The sequence below is a fragment of the Coccinella septempunctata genome, chromosome X (assembly GCF_907165205.1).
Source record: "Coccinella septempunctata chromosome X, icCocSept1.1, whole genome shotgun sequence".
NCBI classification, from domain to species: domain Eukaryota; kingdom Metazoa; phylum Arthropoda; class Insecta; order Coleoptera; family Coccinellidae; genus Coccinella; species Coccinella septempunctata.
Genome location: NC_058198.1, coordinates 5,907,271 through 5,930,235, shown reverse-complemented (window position 1 = coordinate 5,930,235; position 22,965 = coordinate 5,907,271). Strand labels below are relative to the sequence as shown.

Here is a 22,965-nt window from a genome sequence, read left to right as displayed (position 1 = left end):
AAAAATGAGCAAGGGGTTAGACCCCCCTAAAATGACGTATTTGCTACTCTGTCTAAAAATCAGGGTGTTCTAGTAATGTCTTAGGATATGGAGTGCATAGAATTTGTTTTGAGGATTCTAGAAAACCAAACAGTTCATTATTCAACAGAGAATTGTACTCCAGAGAGCTCTTCGAAGTCAACCCGAAAGTGAAAAGTGGAAAAACAAAAAAAATTGTTTTCTCCTAAACGGGGCCAGATATTTGAGATTTTGGTATGAAAATATAGGTTTTCGAACACGCTGAATCTATTGGGAGCAATTTCGAAAGCCTATCTCCCTTCGTTTAGATTTTCATCTCGGAAATGGCATTTTTCAAAAATTGCAAATTTCAATCTGCGATATCTCCAGTTATATTCGTCTGATCCAATTGGGATTTCCGGTTATATAATCAGAGTAGCCTAGGCTTTCACCCAAGCACAAAAACTCGATTTCGAAAATTTCGATTTTTTGGGTCAAAAATGAGCAAGGGGTTAGACCCCCCTAAAATGACGTATTTGCTACTCTACCTGAAAATCAGGATGTTCTATTACTATCCTAGGATATGGAGTGCATAGAATTTGTTCCGAAGATTCTAGAAAACCAAACAGTTGATGCTTCAACAGAGAATTGCACTCCAGAGAGCTCTTCGAAGTCAACTCGAAAATGAAAAGTGCAAAAACAAAAAAAATTATTTTCTCCTAAACGGGGCCAGATATTTGAGATTTTAGTATGAAAATATAGGTTTTCGAACACGCTGAATCTAATGCGATCAATTTTGAAAGCCTATCTCCCTTCGTTTAGATTTTCATCTTGGAAATGGCATTTTTCACAAATTGCGAATTTCACTTGAGAATTCGTCAAGAACGAACGGTGGTACCGAAATGGATGAAGTTCTCAGATTCATGACTAGAAGATTTGCTCTTTCAGAATATGTATCACATTCAGATCTATGATAATTTTCCTGGAAGAAAAACTACTCGCAAGTTGACCTTCGAAAAATTCCCAAAAAATGGGGTCAGTTAATACTTCCTCAAGACCGAACGGTGGTACCGAAATGGATGAAGTTCTCAGATTCATGACTAGAAGAGTTGCTCTTCTAGAATATGTATCACATTCAGATCTACAATAATTTTCCCGAAAGAAAAACTACTCGCAATTTGACTTTCGAAAATATCCCAAAAAGTTGGGTTCAGTTAAAGCTTCCTCAAGACCGAAAGGTTGCTCCGAGATGGGTGAACTTCTCGGATTTATTACTAGAAGAACACATCACAACAACACGCGATAGCATCAAAATTATGACTTCTATTGTCTCCACAATAGATTCCACACACAGACACATTGACAGAAATTTTCCACGGATTATGGACCTAAGTCCTCTGTAACAGATTTCGTGATACGCGCTGGAGAGGGCGCTTATGAACAAGAATAAATCATTTTTCTTTAGAATTTTCTTGGATCCCTACCTCAGTAACACAAGTTATCAAGCAATCTACTCTAAAAGAGTCATAATTTTTTCCGTGTAGTAATTATCATAGCGAAGGTATCAAACAATAGCGTATCAGAATATGAGGGACTTATAACAACCACTTCCTCCTGAATAATTATCTAAACATAAAACTTAATCCGGTTCAATCTCAGAAAAAAAAAAGTCAAATGATTTCACTAAATGATACCCTTAGAAATTTTTCCTGTGCCCTCGAAAAAGTGTAAAAATTCATGCCGCAGTGGTGATTACAGTCGTCGCAATTATAGCTCCGGCCCGCAGAAGTTATTATTGTTAATTTCGCTTAAGAATTCGAATTATTAGTCGGTAAGACTGTCTGGATGTGTGAATTCTAGACTACGAAAGGAATTCAGTTGGCGTGAGTGTCATTGCAGAATTAATTTAGAAATATTTATTACTCAAGCTGAGTATTTGCTATGCACGCAACATTATTTCAACTCATTTGCTACATCAGAATTGGTGTTGATATCCTATGCAGGTGTGGAAATATTTCCTGGATTTTCCGATCTTATCCTGTTATTTAACGTTATCCATCGCAGGTAATGTTGACGTTTGTTTGCGTGCCGTTTTGTGCGAAAAAATTCAAACTACTTGTAGTGAGTGACAGAAAACTGTTCGAATAAGAAGTATTGGAATATACTTTTCATTTTTCCTCATTTAAATCGGAAGCATGTTATTTTCGAAAATTGTTTTCAGCAATACTGAGAACCTTTCCTCAGCGTCCTATTACTTGAATTTCTCTTCAATTTGGTGAAAAGTGGACGAAGATTTCATCTACACAATAATTATTGGATCAATTGATGCGCATTCGCCATTTTGCAACGATAGAGTTTATCTCACTATAGTGGAACCTGAACAATTCGAATCTTGTTAAGTGGAATCTACAGTTAGGCCGAAAAAAATCTGATAAAATTCAATGAAATAATTCAGTTGATAAAAAAAGGAAAGTCGAGAAGTATTTGTTCATCATTTTATGTCAAACAAAGACTTTCATCGTTAAAGTGGCACTTCTCAAAAATTCAATTCACCGTCTGATTGATAATCCGGATATGCTAAATGCTCAAGTTCAGACTTTTGTGAGTTAAAATTATGCATTCTTCCCACCTTGTGCTGCTAAAATTTGATTAAATCGAAATTTGTAGCATTTCCTTCGGGATTCGAGTTATCCAGGTTCCACTGTACAAGATCACCGTTCTGGGGATAATTATGGTCGTTTTCAACATGTTTCAACGGCCTTATCGATGAATCTGAATTTTTCGTTGACTCCACGAATTCCGGTTGTACAAAAGGTCACGAAAAGTTAAAAGTTCTCTTCGGAAAACGAATTGTTTATACCTTGCCGAAGGTTCAATCGGAACAAGTCCGCGAAACTCCGTTATTGAAGATGATTGATTCGAAAATCCGAATAATTCCACCTTAGAAATTCGACGGAATTATTCGTTCGCTTCTTCCGTGAATAAAACTAATTCCGTTCCTTTTTCTTTTTGCGCTGCATATTCAAACATTTAACTCGCGCCGAATGCGAAGTACGCGGAGGAAGTTGGGTAATAATTTTTGACAGGAACTGTTCGATTTTTCAAACGTACCCTGGAAGTAGTCATGCAAAATGCAAATGTCCAATTGTGGAACATCTACGGTTACGAACGCGTTGGCGTGTTACTGGCGGACCCTCATTTGGAATCTTGATAACTCTCCCAAAGGTGGAAACCCTGCCATTTTTTTCGGATCGAATGCAAATGTAACCAAATCTGTATCATTCGACAGGTGGAGCGAAAATAGTTCTTTCTTTCCCTGCCGATGCCACGGTGAAACTGAAACACTCCAGGGTGGAACCCAGAAAGTATCTTGAGTATGGGGACCATTTATCGCACAATCCGGAATCGTTTTCGTTTTCATAAAAGCCTTTCAAACAGCCCTTAAGGTACAGTAAACCTTCATCGGGGTAACACGATTTCAGTTCCCAAAAATTTAAAAGAGGAATTTTTATCTATCCACACCCTTCATTGAAAAATCGAATTTTCAATCAAAAGCAAGGAGAAAGAACAATATTCATGGCTATGATCTCTCGCACAGAGTCGAAACACAAAAATAATGTCGAAATATATGCTGAAAGTATTCAAAAAATGGGTATATGGGTGTCATCGAGAAACCACTCTCTGCATGCTCTTTGCCATTTTGACTTTCAAATCTTGGAGCAGTGGGTGACTAGCGGTTTCGTCGGAATTCTAAAAAGCTTGAGGAAAGGTTTTAAGTTTGTTAGGACCCAGGAAAGTCAGAATATTGATGCTTGCGTTGAAAACGAGAAGATACAAAGCAACAAAACAGTAAAAGTGGATTATTTCAATTTTTTCTTGGCTCTTGTATTCGAATTATCGATAAGTGAACAATATAATCGTGCAATATTTGTTCATGCTGGAAATTTTCAGATTATATTAGAGACATTCGTACAAAATGATACAGTTGTCACTAAAAGCAGCCAAAAAGACTATCAATATGTAGAAGGTGCTAATTGGCGAATGCGCCGTTACTTTTGTGTTCTAATTGATCGGCGTGCATGAATAAATAGCCAAGTTAAATAGGGCTGAGTACTTAATTATTGGAAATATTTCTACAGTGTCATTTGCGTTAAATATTGAGGTTCCTGAGTTGGAAATTTCTTCCACGAAATTAAGTTGAACTGAATATAAACACCTTATAATATTCAAATCCTTAGAGCCATTAACTTATTACTTGTAACGTTTCAGAGCCTTCCATACGATAAGTTGAAAATTTTCAGGCTTCTTATTCAGGAATGTTTCAGTCTGAATAAGAAACCTGATAAATCGAGAAAATATTTCTGGAAATTTTCAATTTATTGTGTACTGAAGGAGGCTGCGAAAAGTCACCCTATTCAAACATTCTTGTTATATCGATATTATTTATTGGGCAACATTGTTCCAAAAAATTACTTCTAACAACAAGTTTTATTTTCATCCCTCAACCCTTATCACATCTACTGAAGATCATTCGATTGATAGGTCTTGTTAACCTGGTTGAATACGAAACCAAACCAAAGTATACTCCAAAGACTTAAGAAGTGTTACGCCCAGAAGTATTTTTCGGTCTGCCCGTCTCCCCTAATTCGGCAGGGGTAATTTGAATGAGACACACAGTATGACCAGCCCCGGCAGCATTACCCCATTATCTCAAGCTCAATCCGAATTTCAAAATTGAGGCGACCCCTTCAACGCATCATTATCGTCCCCTCCTATTACACATCTTTCTGGTGGGAAGTCAAAATAAACGATGTCAGAAAGCGCATGATCGTTCCCCTAATCGTTTCGGGCGTTTTTGGTGTTTATTTATTGGAGTACAAACCAGAAAACCACTATATTTCAGCCGGTGATGTATATTTCGCGTTGTCCATTGTCATTCGTCGGTCCATTCCTGCATCGGATATAGCCGGGCTTGTGCCGGGGAAAGCTTTTTTAAGTAAACTAACTTCCAAACCCTATTCATCTTTCGCATTCAAAGGAGCTTTAACTTTCGGTGACGCAGACGGGCTTATGCGTACTTCTTCTTTCATAGAATTTATCTTCGTCCCTGCAACCCACATTCGCCCATACCCCACCTTCCACTTCCTAAGGGGTTATAAATCTGTGTGTCATTACTGCTTCTAGCGTTGTACATCTGAGTAAACAGATGAGACGTTTTATTAAATTGTACACGTGGCGGCAAATGGAAATGGCCAGGTGTGGATTTGTTCAACATGGGAGAGAATGGCTGACGCGAAATGATGAAAACGAATCGAATTCGAGGTTGCTCCATTCGATTTGGACAAATGCGCCAGAAATGTAGCTTATACGGAGTTGTCTAAGGGTAAGCTGCCCCACATGGCCATATTCGAGACGCTACAAATTTCACACTGAAGTTCATTATTTTCAATTCACCCGTTGGCGGACAAGATAACTGGAGAGCCTACTCGCAAGGCTAATATAGGGCCCTTGTTTATAGGATGTCTGCGAATGAAATAGTCAGGTGTGGTTTGCTCAAAAAGGAAATCAATGGTCGAGGAAATATGATGACATTTGAGCCAAGAAACGGTTCATCGTCCACAGTCAAGTTTATTATTTTCAATTAGTCCATTCGCGGACAAGGTAACTGGAGGCCCTACGTGTAGGGCCAATAAAGGGCCCCTTGTTTGAAGGATTTCGGCAAATGGAAATGCCCAGGTGTGGATTTGTTCAACAAGGAAGATAATGGCTGACGGGATATGATGAAACCTGTCTAAGATACAGCATTCGACTTGAACAAATGGACAATGTGGTTTATACAGAGTTGTATAAGGGTAGAAGGCCAATATAGGCCCCGTTTTTAAGATGTCGGTGAATCGAAATGGCCAGGTGTGGATTTGTTCGAGGATAAAATGATTGGCTGCATTCTAGTTGTCAAAATGATACGAAGTGTAATGTGGCATACTCCAAATTGTATATTCAAGCAGAATATTCAGAATTAGGTGCTTTATTTCCCATTTATCCATTGACAGACTAAAATAACTTGAGGCTCTACGAACAAGGCGTATTATATAGTATCCCTTTTTGTAGGATTTTGGCAAATGGTGGATTTGTTCCAAGAGAAAATGCATGGCCCATGTAATATGATGAAAACAAATCGAATTCGTAGTTGCTGAATCTTAATTGGAAAAGTGGGCAAGAAATGTGACATATACTGAGTTTTTCTTCATTTATTATTAGCTCATTCATTTTCTTGACGGTTCAGAAACGAATCAACATGTTCTTAATGAGATGCATTCACTAAATTTCGGATAATATGTAGGATAGAGATTTTTAAAGCAGACTGTACTTCTGACTCTGCGACAAAATTCAACTAAACATAAAGTAAACTAGCCTCATCCTTGTCCTCGTTCGGGGCTACTTCATGCATGACAAAATCCGCTAAAGCTATATAATTTCGTTAACGAAAAATCGTTTTCCTCACCTCCAGCCCCAAATTGTACGACAGATCAGTATGTGTCATTGTAATAACGGCTCAGGGTTTCGCTATCGCAGTTCTGTCGCTCATATAACAGGCAGTTAATTGCAATCGCCACAAGTTGGCTTTGCTCTGCTACTGCTGACCGATATCGAATCCCCTGTTACCATTCTAATCATGAAGCCCGAACATTCATAAAACGGTTCGTTCGCATATTTTTCCTCTTTCGAGAATAATTAATAGAAAGCAAATGAACCACCGAGTACTACACCAACAGTAGGTCGTTACTTACACCGGATAAAATAAGTAATAGTGGCGTTTCCTGGAATGATTTTGGGGGAGAAGCATGATTTTATATTTGAAATTCTGTAAGGTGTTTGTCTTCTCGAAGAACAACTTTTCTAGTGATAAATCTTCAAATTTCATCGAGCACGGTGCAATCTTTCGGTCTTGACGAATTTTTTAGTGACCCCAGAAAACAATTTTGAGAGGGGAACTATTAAGTGTAACCAACAAGTATAACCACAGTTGAAAATCATCAAGAATTCGAAAACCATCTTGCATTTTTTTGTAATGCCTGCCAAAATCGAGTTTTTGGCTACGGCACCACTTCTGCATTTTTAAATATCTTCGAGACTTCGAGGAATTAATACACTGTTAACTGTCAGCCTAAAGGTACTGACGAAACTTTCTTTTTCAGTGCCAAAAATTGAAATATCCGGCAAATCAGATGTATACGTCCGTACTGAAAGTACAGTTAGTTTGCGGTGTGTGATAACTCAATCGTTGGAAGAGCCAGCCTATATATTTTGGTACCACGATGGAGAGAGGGTCCTGAAGTATGACAGGAGCGCCATCGATATAAGGACGGAAAGGCTCGGAACTGACACGACGGAGAGCACTCTCATCATTTTTCACGCAAAACCGGAGCATTCGGGCAACTACACTTGCAGCCCTTCAAATCTGGATTCTGCGAGTGTCCTCCTGCACGTCCTGAATGGTGAGTTTAAAAAAGTTCACTTCACTGGATATACTTTATTACTTCTAGAATGGAAATGGGCTACCTATATATACCAAAACACAAGAAACTTGATACCATCGTCAAATTCCAAAGCATTTCCCCATACTGTATAATAGATATTCCTGGAGATGCTATTATGGTAGGGAAATAGGTGTAGTGGTTTGATAACTTATCCTAGTGAAAACCATGTAGATACAAGTATATCGACCACGTTAATTCAAAATTTCAAACACAATCCAAGTTTAAGCTTTTTTTTATAGACAGCACTGGAATATGCATCTTCATGCCATACTACAAGTTCGCCCTGTACTTGTGTAAAAAAGCCCTACCTCAAATGATTCGCACTCACTCTTAATTATCCATTTTAATCGTTCATTCGTTTATTAAGGTTAAGAAATTCACGAAATTCATCGAGAAACGAAAGAGGAAACAAATTTTAAATCATGAAATATCAGCTATTAAAATTCTTGCAAGAAATTACTCCACACCTAAATATTTCAACATTCAATCCCAGGTATAGATACTATGGAAGCAATATCAATCTCAGAATCCATCTACACATTTTTTCGAGAAGTTAATTTTCGGTATAATTTTTCGAAAATCTTCGATAGGTTCAGCTAAATCGACGAAGAAAATGAAAGAGGCATCGGGGCTGAATTCGAGGACTGCGAATTCGTAAATGTAGTTCTTAATAAAATGGAAGCTCCCTTGATGGCCCCGGAGTTGAAATCTGCATCTGAATATTCCGTTTTCTGTGTCACTCAATGTTAGCGTAGATTCCGTATTAAGGGCGGAGAAATAGACCGAGAAAGCTCAGCGGTTCGACTCTTGAGGTGGAACAAAACAATCCGCAATAACATAAGTGGTTGTTTCTGGAGCCGAATCAAAACACAGACTATTTGTACACAAAATATTTAGCAGGGTAAACAAGACAAGTTGCAACTTCACAAACAGTTAAGCTTGTAACTACGAAACTGATTTCTATAAACCGTTCACTAAAACACAAACCGTATAAATAAGTAATGTTGTGAGCAATATTACTCTAATCCCTCATGTGAGTGCCACTTTACGCTGCAGGCCGGAATAATTAACTTTCCTGACTGTTATCTGGACGATAAATGTAGTCTAGCCAATGAGAATTCCCTTTTTACGTAATCCGTCCTCTGATTTCATAATTTTTTGGTGTATTATTTGATATGGCAAAAAGCAACCGATCCTATTGGGCCATTGCTCATGCGAATGTCTGTTCCTCTTTCCGTCAATCCAATTTTCATAAGAATAAACGTAAAAAAAGCCACGGTAGAAGGGGCTCTTCTGAATGGGCATCAAGACCTCGACATTCAACAATATTGGACTTTTTCAAAGTATTTTGAAAAGTTTTGTTTCTAAAACAAAATCTTCCTCTTTAAATGATCTTCCTTAATGACCAGTTCTTCCATAGTTTCATGAATTAACAGTCAGAAGATTTCCTCCTCAGAAAAACGACCTATTTCGGCGTTTCCTGGAAAAACTCCCCTTGTATTGGAAATTTTCCAGATGGAATTTTCCTATATAGATTTTACATAGACCCCAATCATAATACAAATATTTTTCGCAGGAGAGCATCCTGCGGCTATGCAACGAGGGAAAAATTCTGCTTCTCCGATTCCGGGGTGGTCTCATCTATCCATGGGGCTAGGACTGGCCACTTGCACCCCACCAAGGTTTGCTGCAGCAGTCGCTATCACAGTGGCGGCCATTGCCCAACTTTTGTCGACAACAACATAGAGCCAAATAGTGGGATTGAAAGAAAATTTTACGCTATTATCATTTCCAAATTATTCAATTGCCCTTTTTTCTCTTCACCATTCCACCAATTAGATTTTATACCATATTGAAAGAAAATTGTAATATAGTATCATTTCGGATTTTGAAATTAATTGGACCTACAAGAAGTTCAGCCAACTGGTTGAAAGAGAAACCCTCAGTATCGATAAAAAATTTGGGAATTAAGATAAGAGCTCATCTTCAACAGAGTTGAAACAAAGGTAAAATAAGGGAAGAATTGATGCGATGGTTGAATTTCGTGTAGTGTCATCTGTTTAAAAAAAAAATTCCATTCAATACCGATCTCACTCCCCTCTTATAAAGTTTTCAATTGGAACGAAAAAGTGCGTATTAAAGACTATTGAAAAAATAGTGTTTTTCCGAATTTATGCAGACGATTTCAAACGTTGTTTTTTCAGCAGAAACTGGAGGGATTGTCCTTACAATTTTTATTCGGAAGATTTTCTCCTCCAGGTTCTATTTCAAGACAAACAGCTGAAATAATATGTGTTTACCTTCGGATAATGCCATAATGGCCAATAAGCTTCCTTTTTCGAGTTACACAGTTCATCAAATATGAATCGACTGTCCCTACAACTCCCCGCATATGCTTCAAATTTCAAAAGGATTCCCTTGAATTATGTTAATATCACGACGGCTATATAGGAAAGAAAACATATCAATAATACGCATAGACTTAGTGGGTATATTCAAATATAACAAAAAAACGAAATAATCCCAATCGCGACTCATGAATGCATAAAGGATTCCTTCAATTTCATTCTGAAAATAATCGTATTTCAACAAAATATTCCATTTCGAGAAATGTTGACGAGCACAACAAAAAAAATCCTGGTACCTATAGTCCTTTCAAATCTAATGAGCCCTCAATTATATTTCAATTCTCATCAAGCATAATTTTTCGTTCTCCCGATTTCGACGAACAGAATACCAATTTCTAGACTGCTTCACTGCGAGCTTATAATATCGGATAAATGATGTATAAAACTATGTTCTTACAAGGTAACGAGTGTGGGCATTTGATACTTCGTATTATGTAATTTACTGCTTTTCTCCAACCAAAGGGTGAAATTATGGAGGGCTCTACCCTCCATAGGTGAAATGAAGCAACAACCCCTTGGGACCAGTTGCCGTGACGCCTATTACTGTTGACCTTACAACCGATTTCATGGCAATTTTTTTCGAATCAACTTTATATTTAGGTATATATTTTATGTGCACGTAAAAAATTTCACCTACATATGCGGTTTCAACCGTAAAATTTGCGTGTCGGGTGTAAAGGTTACTACGATCTACAATGTATCTCTCGGTATTTATTGGAAGTAGGTATCCGGAGGAGCATTCCACATAGTAAAGGATATTGATCCTGAATAAAGAGATGTTCAATCACAAGATTATTTAACTTCGAATTCAAATCAATTTCGTTTTCCATTAGTCAGATTGAGAAAACGGTTCAATTATACTCAAGAAAATAATATACTCAATCAAAGTCAAAGTTCATCAAGTCGATAAAAAATAACACAGTAAATATTTGATAGGGATGAAATACCTAATAGTAAATGAATTGAATGAAAGATTCGATAACAAAATAAATAAACTTGTATTAAAATATCACATCAACAATATTGAATAGTGACATCAGTAACTCATATTTTGTGACATTATGAGAAGAAAATACATTGAAACCGGAGTGAGACCAGTATCGAAAAATTATATCCATTTTTGGACTGCTGAATTAGGTTCATCAGTTCCCCTTAATTTAGTTTGTCATTACGCATATTGATCTGAATTTTCTGAAGGGCCTAGCTGAAGTCCTTCTTCAATGATGAAAAAAGCAGTAGGTACTTCAATATTTCACAACGAACTTATTTCAAAGGAACATAAACACATTAGTTATAATTCCAATTTGGATTCAGCTGTTCCCTGAGCAGAAAGTACCAACTGCTTACGCTTTATCATTTCTCCTGAGTAAATGTGATTTTAACATTCTTCTTAATTTATTTATTTGAAAGCCGATTTTCCAGAATTTTTGGGGATGAATATGTGCAGAATTGATGGAATTCGTGAGGGTTTCTGTTCAATCGTATTTCAAGCAACTCAAAACGGAAGGTTAATTCGAATTGGAGCTTACTAGGTAATTGAAAATTACAAGTCGAGCGATAATGAACATGTGAAACACGACCGAAGTTTGCCAAAAAATTCTATCTACATCTGACCTCTCATTCTGATGGAATTAGTCCATCTCCGAGGTTTATTTGAATTTTTTCTTATTGGGCTAGAATAGTTGTAAGTATTCCACAGTTCTCCACTCGAAATGAACTCACTAAAATTCTGGATAACTACGGCAAGTATAGTTATTTTATGTTTGTACATAAAAAGTTTTTGAAAGAGAGTTAAATTTTTAAACCAATTCAAGTGTGAATGTTAGTGTAAGATATATAGATTTAAATGTAAAATTTTAAAGAAATATTGTTGCAATTGTAATAATTCTGAATGTATGAAAGAGCTAATGTAAAAAGTATTTCTACTGTGAAATTTTAATTGTTTCAAATAACCAATTATTTGCGATGCCATACTTCAATTGAGTATTGTTCATGTCTAAGTAGTGTGGACCAGATGACAAAGTGTATTCCTACAAGCTTTCTATATTTCTGAATTAAAATATAGCCGTTCATTAATAATTGTTTCCATCAGTTTCCAGATAATGAAGAAAAGTAATTTCATCTGGAATTCAGTCGTAAAACATATGAGTGTTAAGATTTGTTGTTTACATGGTCCACAAAGTTTGACGAAATGAAGGAGGTTTGTCACTATAAGCATCCAAAATGCTTGATTTTGTAAATGTTCGTTTTTGTTTGAAAGTGAAGGTTTGCCTTCATTTCGGCAACAACTGGGAATTCTACTCACATTGGTAACTCAAAATGTAAATTATCTGCTGTTCAACAGTCAGTAATATGTGACTAGTAGTAGATATTTATTTTATTTTATATCCATTCCATTGATGTATTTTAGGTGACTAAGCGCAAAATGTAATCATAATTTATGTTGAAATAAATCGTTATAATAAAACAGAACTTATTCAATACTAAGCTAGGTAAAAAAATTGTGATCATGAGAAATAATAATGGAACCGCAATACTGCAGAAAGAATAAAACTTATCTTTTCGCAGAAATGATAGGGGCTGGAACAACTTTTTACTATAGTGAATCGAAGTTTACATGTTATTACAGACTTCAATATATAATATCATCATTCAAGCAGTTATGTTAATGCTTCATTGTTACATTGTCTCATAAATTCAGCATGCAAGATGGAGATATATATATCAATTTCAACGGTGGAAAAAAGAAAATGCTCACCCTTAGAAAACTGCGATCACAAGTTTTCCATTTCCACCATAATCAAAATACTTTACGCGGAAATTCGACCACGATCCCGAACAAAAAATATAACTACGAAGAAAGCTTAGAAAACAATATGCGGTATATCACTCAAAGAGATCTCGAGCATCTGGTCATCAAATGAATCGCCATGCGGAAAATGATTCATTCACTCCAAAAGGAAAATATTTATTTCTTCCAAATGGAAAACAGTGGCAAAGATTTACCGCTATTCAATAACTTGGGAGGAGATTTGGACGCTATAGGGGGTTGAATTTGGGAATCTGAACCCTTCATCAAAGATGAAGGATTGATTGGTTGACGAATGAATTATTAGAAATACAAATTTTTGTGCGATGAGTAACAATTCCTAGCGGTATCGCATCATATACATAAAAAATAAAAAAGGGTATTTCATAACAAGTATACCTACTTCTTCTGATTTAGATTATACCTACTTTTTGATAAGATTTAGTACAACTGTACTAAACTAGTTTGATATTTGATAACGCCCTGAATATTTAGACCTTTTGCCGATGAAAATAGTAAAAATACTGAAAAAAACACTACCTATTTTGGTTTAATCTAAATTTTTGATTGATTCAAAATGGTACTTTCAGTATTTTTACGATTTTCTTCCGCAAAAGTCTTAACATTAAGGGTATCAAAAAAATACCCTGAATCTTATCTAACTGTGGGTATAATCTAAATAAGATACCAAATACGTTTTGTCTCTGTCTGAATTATAAGCGTTTGGACAATTAGGGGAAGAGTTAGTTAAAGCTTCAACTTATTCCATAATTCTAGAAGTTAACTGGAAAATTTCAGGTTCTTGGATGTAAAACTGCAATCATAAGCCAGCATATAAAAGTTGTAGTTACAGGCCAGCATAAACTACCCTTAAAATCTTACATTTTTCTATTGGTCGCAAACCATTTCCTCAAATGGTAACTTATTCCCTAATCCCTTGATTAGGGAATAAGTTACCAGCCAGCATAAACCAGGACAAAGCAGGTGAAAGGTAATTATTAATGAATAAAAAACTTATTATCATGAGTGATCATTTTTAATTACATAAATAGACTAATCTATACTGATAAAATTTGTATTTGCATACAAAAAAAAGATCTAGAAAAATAAAACACATAATATATAATTATATATGAGTATCACAGAACACACCTCTAATATAATACATAGTCAATTTTCATCTGCCATTACAATAGTAATTGCGCTAGTGGCCGACGGCGACTGATCAGAAAGTACCCTATTTTGGTTTGTGCCACCACCCTTAGGAGATTTCTGTAAAGACAGGGAAATGGTTTTCAAGGATTTATCAGTCAGCATTTCCAACTCGTGAGTGTCTGATATAGAAGAATTCGTGGGCTGGCTTCGAGTTCTATCCCTGGATGGATTTCCTTTGAAACATTGACACAATTTAGAGTAAGAGAATTGACCAAAATGATTCTGAGGTCCTATTGTTGCGAATAGGGACCCCAAGAAGAAGGTAGCATACAACCAACTAACACTCATAACAATCACTAAAAATATACCTATTTGTATGTATGGTAATATGAGGGATGGTAACATACAAGCTCCAGCTGCACCTGTGGTTACAGCAGCCATCAGTGCGGGCCCAGCCATGTTCGACAGGGCGAAACTGGTTGCAGCCTGACGATTATTGACTAAACCCACTGGACACAATCTATAATTAACACTGTAGTGTAAACTAAAATCTACCGCCAGACCAATGGCGGTAGAAATAGCAACTGACTCTAATATATTCAACTTCCAACCTAACAGCACTAGTATGGCAATGGTCACAAATATGCTACAAGTGATTGTTAGGATAGCAAAGAAACTTATCAGAAGATTCAGTGTGGAGAACAACAGAACAGCTAAAGCTAAGCCCATTGACAGCAAGATAGCATAAAAAGTACTACTAGCTAGTTCCTTCTGCAAATCATAAAATTTCAACTCGCTAACAAACCAACCACTCTGCATGCCTTTGGGTGCAGTCTGCAATTGTTCTCGCATCCAGTTCTCGACACGATTAAAAAATTCGTTCATAACATCATAGGACATTGAATAACTATAATTACTAATGTATTCAACTACAACAACTTTTATTGTCGGGTTTTGGTCTTTCGAGAATTTTGGGCCGGCTAATCCTGGAATCAAAAACTGCGAGGGTGTCTCGTAAATATCAGCCATCTCCTGTATTATACATTTATCAAAAACTTCCGGGCTGAAGGGAAACGTCGAAGAATTGCAACATGGTGTACGGTCTTTGACCGACATATAATCTGAGCAGGTTCTCTGCATTGATTTCAGGAAAGTCTCAATGAAGCAGTTCGGGAGCAGAGGACCCATCATAGGGCGAAAAAACGGTTCTCGTTTCAGATTCCTACAGAAATTCAAGAGCCACACTTGAGAGCTCGGATCAGACATGTTGAAGTTGGGATCCAGTTCGAGAGTACCAAGATTTGTGGGGTCCAGATGGTCACCGTTGTCAACTGGTAGAACTCCCCAAACAAAACGAAGTGGCAATTCATAGTTGAAATCTGAATTGAGCTGGAAAAATAATATAATTTCTATGAAACCATCAGGACGCAGATACATCGAAATATTCAACAGATGAATAACATTCATTGATCATCGTACACTAATTAACTTAACTTTCAATAAATCTATCCTAATAAATAAAATCGGAGTGTCTGTCAGTTAGATTTTTTTGAGTTATTTGAAAGTTATCTAAAGATAATCAAATTTTTCTGAAATTTTTGTATGTCTGTCTGCTTCTTTGAGGTAATATCCGAATTGTGAAAATGTTGAATCTGATCATAAAAATACTCACAGATTCCCGGTGAAACCAAAAGTGATTCTTGTATACGAAATCATACTGCTCAAAGGGGTGGGAGCTAGTGAATAATTGAAAGTCTTGCGAATCAGGTAGCTCAAGTTTCGGATTATATAGTACTATCACAATACTTCCAGCTGCTATTCCAAAAGATATCGTAATCCATAGGTATCTTAGATTAATAACACAGTTCAATAGATATTTCTCCTTTGAGCACCATAATTCGTTGATGGTGGAGCTTTTCGGCAAATTTGCAAACACGTCCAATGTTGGAGCAAAAACGTAGGAGCAGCCTCGGCACACAGAAGCAATTATAAAATTTTGAGATATACTGCTTGGAACATAACAGGATCTTTCCCAAATCACAATACAGGCTGGGAACCATGTAACCATCAGCAAGAAATTTATTATTACAGCTGTTCCAGCAAAAATACTGCAAAAAAAATTATTGAAAGATCGAATCAATTATTCAGTTATTGCATAACACTTACCTAAAACAACAAACAGCTGTAACTGAGCTTATGTAAGATGCCATGAAGGCAACAGTAGTCGTTAAAGTAGTAACAAAAATCGTAACAAATGCATGATGGAATGTGTCAGTTAGCAGATGAACCATCGTTTCGTTTTTTTCTTCCTGCTTAACTTTAGTCCAAATTTTGCAGAAAATAAATGCATCATCTGAACCGATCCCTGAAAATTTTGTTACACTATAATAGATCAAAATTTAAATTTTTCTCAATGTAATTCCAAATAATATGAGATTTACTTACCTATGGCTACTATAACAGCAAGGAGATTCATGAATGGAAAGAATTTCAATTCAAAAACAATTACATAGAAAAAATATGAGATTCCTAGTGAGAATACTATCCCAGTTATTGTCACAATGGTCAGGAATAATGATTTGGTATACAACCACATACAGAAAAGAATGAAAATTGTGCCTAGTACCATCAGCCACATATCATGTACCAAATATTCGTCAAATAAGGAACTTTTGATGCCAAAATCCATTGCTACTATTTCTATATCATCATAATTGAGGTTTAAGTTCTCTACAGTATGGAAATATGGTAAAATGGCTGTGCTTCCAGCAAGCGGTAAAAATAACATTGTTTCATGAAGTTGAATATTTTCAACTGATGTATTCTGAAATGAGATACATGAGAATTAGATAAAAATATGTACATTCTATTTTTAGCAGGTATTTGAAGTAACTGTCTTTGGGGAATTTTTTTGACGAAAAATATATTATTGATTTTTTTGAAATTAATTGTCCTATCAACTGAAATTTGACCTGCATCGACTGAAAGCTTTGGAGATTTCTCACTGCTTCTTGAAATATTTCTAAATAACTCAGTGAAAAGTTGAAAGACTTACATTTTCTGATATAAAATCAGTGGAACTCAAGAAATTCAAAATGTTATAAACGGCATCATGCTTCACACATTCTTTAGGTGCTTTACAGAGGTATTTTCTTTCAAAACAATCTGGTACAAGTTTCAAACTGAAATAATATTTGGCACATTTACTTAGTAATGCGATAGTCGAGTTAACATCTTCTTCCTAAAAGGGAAAACGATCAAAACTATACTGTACAATGATTGAATAATCAATACCCACATTAACTCCCAAGCAAGATGTCCTATTATTTAATACTGCTATATAATTTCCTATAGACCAAGGCTTACAGCATCTGGATGTCTTTGTATTTTGAACACATAAGTCAGAAAAGTTTTGTGCGTTTGATAATTCATACTCAAGACGACACAGTGTCATCAGAGAAGATAACTCAAATAAATTATTCTTGGATTTGATCACAAGGTGTGCATACTTTTCATCTGCAACCGAAAATTAATTATTTTGGTTATCGTAAGAATGATATTATATATGCACCTGGATTGCCACAGAAATATCCTTCGTCTTTTTTCACCTTAGCTTTCAACATAAAACTAGCATTCGTCATTTTTCTTATTTCTGCCCAATTATCATAGTTATAATCTGTTACATTTTTCTTCTCATTTACCAACACCTGAAAATCATATTTTATTTTTTTGGATAAAGCGATTCAACTAACATTACTTCTCCATATTCCTTTTTGGATTTTTTCTTTTTTTGACCTTTCTTTCGTTTCAAATGATTGATAGTAGAACTTAGATTCTGAAGCATAAGAAGCTCTTTTGGATTAACTGCGAACTGGCCTGATGGTCTAGTAGATTCAACCAAATTTTCCCATGTAGTAAGCCTGTTAGCGATGACTGTACCTCTTGTAGAAAAGCCCTGTGGATCCCCAATTATTAAAAAATTATTCATTCATTCAGTTTGAAGTAGCTTACCAATTGAGGATCTGAAAAACTTGGAAAAGTTCTCGACTTTCTTGCAAATGGTATTACAAGGCAAGTAACGGATAAAACAATGACAGCTAATATTATAGCTAAAGGATGGTGTACAACAGCATTAGCAAACCAACGTAAATTCATTTTGAAGAAGTTACCATTTACCAGCTTAGAAAATTTTGAATGTAATAAGGGAGAATCGTAGGTGTTACCCATTGATCAAAGATGAACTTCAGTGAGTACATCATTACTGTACTTCTCTCCCTGTAACATAACACCAGTGAACTATTGAATGCAAGTAATTTTTAATTCATGACTTATAAATTTACTGTTTCTAATCGAATCTATTCGAAGACTTACAACGCAAAGGCGCTAGTAGATCTTGGTGGGTATACAAAAATAGGTTAACTAACGAAAACGGGGACCTTGCCTTGCAGTCCTTGATCCTAATGGCTCAACGACTAGGTGATTGGAATCGACAGATCCAGGCTCAAGGGGTGGGACTACAGGGTCTCTGCTGTCTACCTACCCCAACCCCCTGTGCCGGTTTACGTGGGTTATTAGGCCAAGGGCAGCGCAAGCGTTAGAATTAATTTAAATTGCTACAGCAAAACTGAAACTATGGCACCTACGCCAAAGATTGCCTTAACTTCTCTTTTGCACTACTAAAATCTACCCTTAATCCAGTTGTCTGCCGATTCTTTCGTTTTTGTTGGTTGGATTTTTAATTTCGATAATGTTGCAAAATTATATTATAGGTAATCTATCTGTAGTTGAATAGTTGAAATCCCACAGTGGACGCCTTTTCCGTATAGAAATTTTTGGAAATGCTCAGGTCTCATCCCCTAATTTTACTGGCCAAAAATAGTATAATTAAGGAAAACGCAGGAAAAAAATTGCGTTTAAGTCTATGGGCCGTTAATTAACGAGTTATCATGTCATATCTATGACATGATGTGTCGTTGTCAAGTTGTCATCAGTAAGGTGGTGTTTAGGGTTGAGAATTTTTTTACATTTTACAGGATGATGAAATAGTGCACTTGCATAAACCAATATGTGTTTTGTGAGGCCCTAAACTCCAATATGTATGTCCTGAAAAATTCTGAAAACATAGGTAGACGAAAAATTAATTAAATCCATACTTGAATATTCGTTTTGACAGTGTCACAAGTTCATTATTGGCCATGTCGTCTTCTGCAATTTATATTTTAGATGTAAAGGGAAAGGTAAATAAAAAGAATGATATGAAAGAGCCCCGCACTCAATCCAACAATTTCAGGTCCTTATTTCAAGGAACTATCGAGGGGACATAGACTTGGGTGTAATTGAGAAATTCATGCCATTACTGATGGAAAAAGAGGAGGAAGGTTTACTCACTCCTATTCTACAAACATCTGATTGCACCTTCGCATACATCAAAACTAACAACTTATATATAGTTAGTACCACCAAGAAAAATGCTAATATCGCTCTAGTATTCGTTTTTCTTCATAAAATCGTTCAAGTTATGACTGAATATTTTAAAGAATTGGAAGAAGAAAGTATCAGGGATAATTTTGTAGTAATTTATGAGCTTTTGGATGAGCTTATAGACTTTGGTTACCCTCAAACAACTGATAGCAAAATTCTTCAAGAGTATATTACACAGGAAGGTCATAAATTGGAAATCCAACCTCGCATACCAGTTGCTGTAACTAATGCAGTTTCTTGGAGGTCGGAGGGAATAAAGTATAGAAAAAATGAAGTATTTTTAGATGTCATAGAATCAGTTAATTTATTGGCTAATGCAAATGGAAATGTTTTACGTAGTGAAATTGTTGGCGCTATCAAAATGAGAGTATATTTGTCTGGGATGCCTGAACTGCGTCTTGGTTTAAACGATAAAGTATTATTTGAAAGTACTGGAAGAGGAAAGTCCAAATCAGTTGAATTAGAAGATGTTAAGTTTCACCAATGTGTGAGGTTGTCAAGGTTTGAAATTGATAGAACAATTTCTTTCATTCCACCTGATGGGGAATTTGAATTGATGTCTTACAGACTCAATACCCATGTGAGTACCATTAATATGAAGACACGTCATTTTGGTGGTTACTGTTTAATTTCAAAGTGGCTATTTTTATGAATCGTTTAGTATTCAAGATGATTTATTGAGTTACTTTTCAGGTAAAACCCTTGATTTGGATTGAGTCGGTAATTGAAAGACATGCCCACAGTCGTGTAGAGTACATGATTAAGGCAAAATCCCAGTTTAAGCGGAGATCTACTGCGAACAATGTTGAAATAGTTATTCCAGTACCACATGATGCAGATTCTCCAAAATTCAAAACAACTATAGGTAGTGTTAAGTATGCTCCTGAACAAAATGCAATTACTTGGACCATTAAGTCATTCCCTGGGGGCAAGGAATTTTTAATGAGGGCTCATTTTGGACTACCAAGTGTTGAATGTGAAGATACAGAAGGAAAGCCTCCAATACAAGTCAAATTTGAAATACCCTATTTCACAACGTCTGGAATTCAAGTGAGTATTTGAGTGTCTTCCTCAGCTATCAATCAGCAACTCATTGATTTTCCTGAATGCAAATTTGTTTCCAGGTGCGTTATCTTAAAATCATTGAAAAAAGTGGATACCAAGCACTTCCATGGGTTCGTTACATAACACAAAATGGAGATTATCAGTTGAGAACTAATTGAGTACAGTTTATGAGTGTTGACAATTCTTAGGCTGTAATATACATATTATTATTAGCTGTGTTTTCATTCAATATATCTTTCATATTTTCATTCAGTTATTCATTTTGATTCGAGTTCAATATAAAATTGAAATTAATATTACTAATTAGTATGTAAGCGCTTAAAACACCGCGCTTCATGGATTTCTGAAAACTCTTATTAAAATCTGCTCTGTTTTTCGATGTAAACAGTCAACTAAGAAAAGTGTCTATTTGAGTAGTTTTTGAAATGTAATCAAATTAATGTTTAAATTGCGAAATCAATATAAATATACTTAGGGCCTGTTCCGATATTGCTGTTAGTACTGGCCCGCAATCGAATAACAATAGAACTCGAACGACTGGGCCAATAGGCATCGTTTCTGAAATACTGACAGTACTGTTCAGGAATATCGGAACAGACGGTTAACTTTTTCGATACTTACGAAGATTCGGTGTGTAATTCTTAGTGATATAAAGTAGGGTGTCGCCACCTACTAGTATTTCACAGAACTAACTAGTTCACACTAGTCACTCAATCAGACCAACTTCCTCCACTTGAACCCAGATTGTGAACTTCCATTCTACTAATACAGTGACTATACAAGATCTCTATACTTTTATACAGTTACTGTACTACTAGGAATACCCCGCATATGTATTTTTTCAAGTGCAATAAACTTTTTTAGAAGAGACTCTAACTAATCTTAAAATAATTTTTATTAAAATAAATACAACTCAATTCAAAATAGCCATTCAGACGAAATAGTTAAAAATAGGAGATAACTAAGAGGGTGGAAATGTTTGGTCCAACTTTCTGTCGGAAACACAAGAAAGACTTAAACATGATTTTCATCACATACTTAACAAGAGAGTTAAACAAATAAAAAATGGCATTTTAAAAGGTAACTTCAAAACTTGAAACTTTCTTTAGATATGGCACAGTATTAAAAAAATCACTTCAGTTGTAACTATGGTAAACCAGCAGCATATTCCAAATCGGGAATGCAGAGTTTGGCATTTTCATCAATAATTTTACTCCAAATTGTATCAACACCTTTGTCCTTGAAATAAGATCCCCAAAACTCGGAATTAATAACTTTTTCATCAGGATGGACACCATACTTTTCATCAATACACAATTCTTCACATATAGCTACAGTTTCACAGTGAGAATATATATCAGGAGCATAAATATCTTGGACCACACTGTCTCCAATGTATAAAAACCTTGGGTATCGCTTAGGCGAATGTGTCATCAAAAACTGGTAAAGCTCCTGCCAGTTTCCATTCACATATGTTCCACCTAACTTCAAATCTTCAACTTTGATCTGTCCTGTCTGATTAATGCCTTCTAGGCCAATAAATTTCCTATCCGATGTGAAAAAGCCAGGCTTTTTAGCATAAGTCACAATGATATCGAAATAGTCCTTCCAATTTGGACCCAATGTATTTGACGCAGTCAATGAAGCAAAATCAATGTAAGACCCAGTGATCAGAAAAAGTAACTTTCCTTGACTTTTCAATGTTTTCAACCAATCAATTACTTTATTAGAACACTTATGATAATATTTCTCTGGATTTGACTTCAATTCTGAATAGTATCCACCTTGGTTGGTCTGAAAATGCTCAATGTTGAACATTTCTAGAAGTCCATCATAAATATCATCGTAAATAGAATACTCTTCTTGGATTCCATTTCTTTCTTCATCCACTGAGTCGACACATCTGGCAAATACTAAAGAAACTATTATATCAAAGTAGTCCAACAGGGATCGCATTCTTTCTGAATTTGGGCCATTCCAAACTTGCATGGGATTTTGAACAAATAAATCTGTCAATTCCCAGTGGCGATTTTTGTAAAATTTTTCAATCTCTTCATCTGATAATGGCTTGGTACCATGAGTAGCTCGTAATATTTTTCCATCGCCCGCAATCTTCAAAATATTACCTTTTTGGCCATCCAATATCAACCCTTTCTGAATGAAGTCAAAATCTATTTCTACTTCTAGATGTTTTCTGAGATATCCTCTCTTCAATAAAAATTGAGCTAATACTTTATATTCCAATTCAACCATAGCTCCTATCTTGAATTTAGCTATAGTGTTATCCAAATCGAATCCAATGCAATCAAAATTCGAAAATTTAAAGCTTTGCTCTAGCATTTTTAATGCTAATTAATGTTAAGAATAAAAGGAATCGTGGATAGTTTTAGGAGCAATTGACCATTTCCAAGGCAATATATAAGCAAAGATAAGATTTACATACGTAAACGAAATCTAAATAATCAACTCACAGAAGGAAAACAAGAGTCGAAAATTTTCAATTTATAGGTTA

At 35.7% G+C, this 22,965-nt stretch overlaps 4 protein-coding genes across 7 annotated transcripts in view; 2 read left to right on the top strand and 2 right to left on the bottom strand.

The window, feature by feature from the left end:
- The window catches only part of LOC123322236 (hemicentin-2-like), a 297,343-nt gene extending 286,603 nt beyond the window's left edge, over nucleotides 1–10,740 (top strand). For all 4 annotated transcript variants that reach the window (XM_044910147.1, XM_044910148.1, XM_044910150.1 and 1 more), the window contains 2 exons: nucleotides 7,194–7,493; nucleotides 9,112–10,740. In XM_044910147.1, coding sequence (XP_044766082.1) covers nucleotides 7,194–7,493; nucleotides 9,112–9,281 — 470 coding nt within the window. In that variant the 3' untranslated portion in view covers nucleotides 9,282–10,740. The remainder of the gene's footprint in view (nucleotides 1–7,193; nucleotides 7,494–9,111) is intronic.
- A 3,029-nt stretch (nucleotides 10,741–13,769) lies between these two features.
- Nucleotides 13,770–18,816, bottom strand: LOC123321431 (protein dispatched). Its single transcript, XM_044909024.1, has 10 exons — nucleotides 18,279–18,816; nucleotides 17,919–18,182; nucleotides 17,665–17,862; nucleotides 17,479–17,614; nucleotides 17,206–17,423; nucleotides 16,963–17,148; nucleotides 16,353–16,731; nucleotides 16,074–16,272; nucleotides 15,580–16,015; nucleotides 13,770–15,296 (listed from the first exon to the last, which is right to left on the bottom strand). The coding sequence occupies exons 2-10, from the start codon at nucleotides 18,132–18,134 to the stop codon at nucleotides 13,923–13,925; spliced, it is 3,342 nt and encodes a 1,113-aa protein (XP_044764959.1). The 5' UTR covers nucleotides 18,135–18,182; nucleotides 18,279–18,816; the 3' UTR covers nucleotides 13,770–13,922.
- Nucleotides 18,817–18,868: 52 nt separating this feature from the next.
- On the top strand, nucleotides 18,869–20,701 carry LOC123321432 (AP-1 complex subunit mu-1). The gene is made up of 4 exons (XM_044909025.1): nucleotides 18,869–19,144; nucleotides 19,198–19,968; nucleotides 20,082–20,438; nucleotides 20,513–20,701. Exons 1-4 carry the CDS (start codon nucleotides 19,103–19,105, stop codon nucleotides 20,609–20,611), a joined length of 1,269 nt encoding a protein of 422 aa, XP_044764960.1. The 5' UTR covers nucleotides 18,869–19,102; the 3' UTR covers nucleotides 20,612–20,701.
- A 629-nt stretch (nucleotides 20,702–21,330) lies between these two features.
- On the bottom strand, nucleotides 21,331–22,947 carry LOC123321833 (5'-nucleotidase domain-containing protein 1-like). The gene has a single exon (XM_044909615.1). The coding sequence runs from the start codon at nucleotides 22,791–22,793 to the stop codon at nucleotides 21,600–21,602; it is 1,194 nt and encodes a 397-aa protein (XP_044765550.1). The 5' UTR covers nucleotides 22,794–22,947; the 3' UTR covers nucleotides 21,331–21,599.
- Between the last annotated feature and the right edge of the window lie 18 nt (nucleotides 22,948–22,965).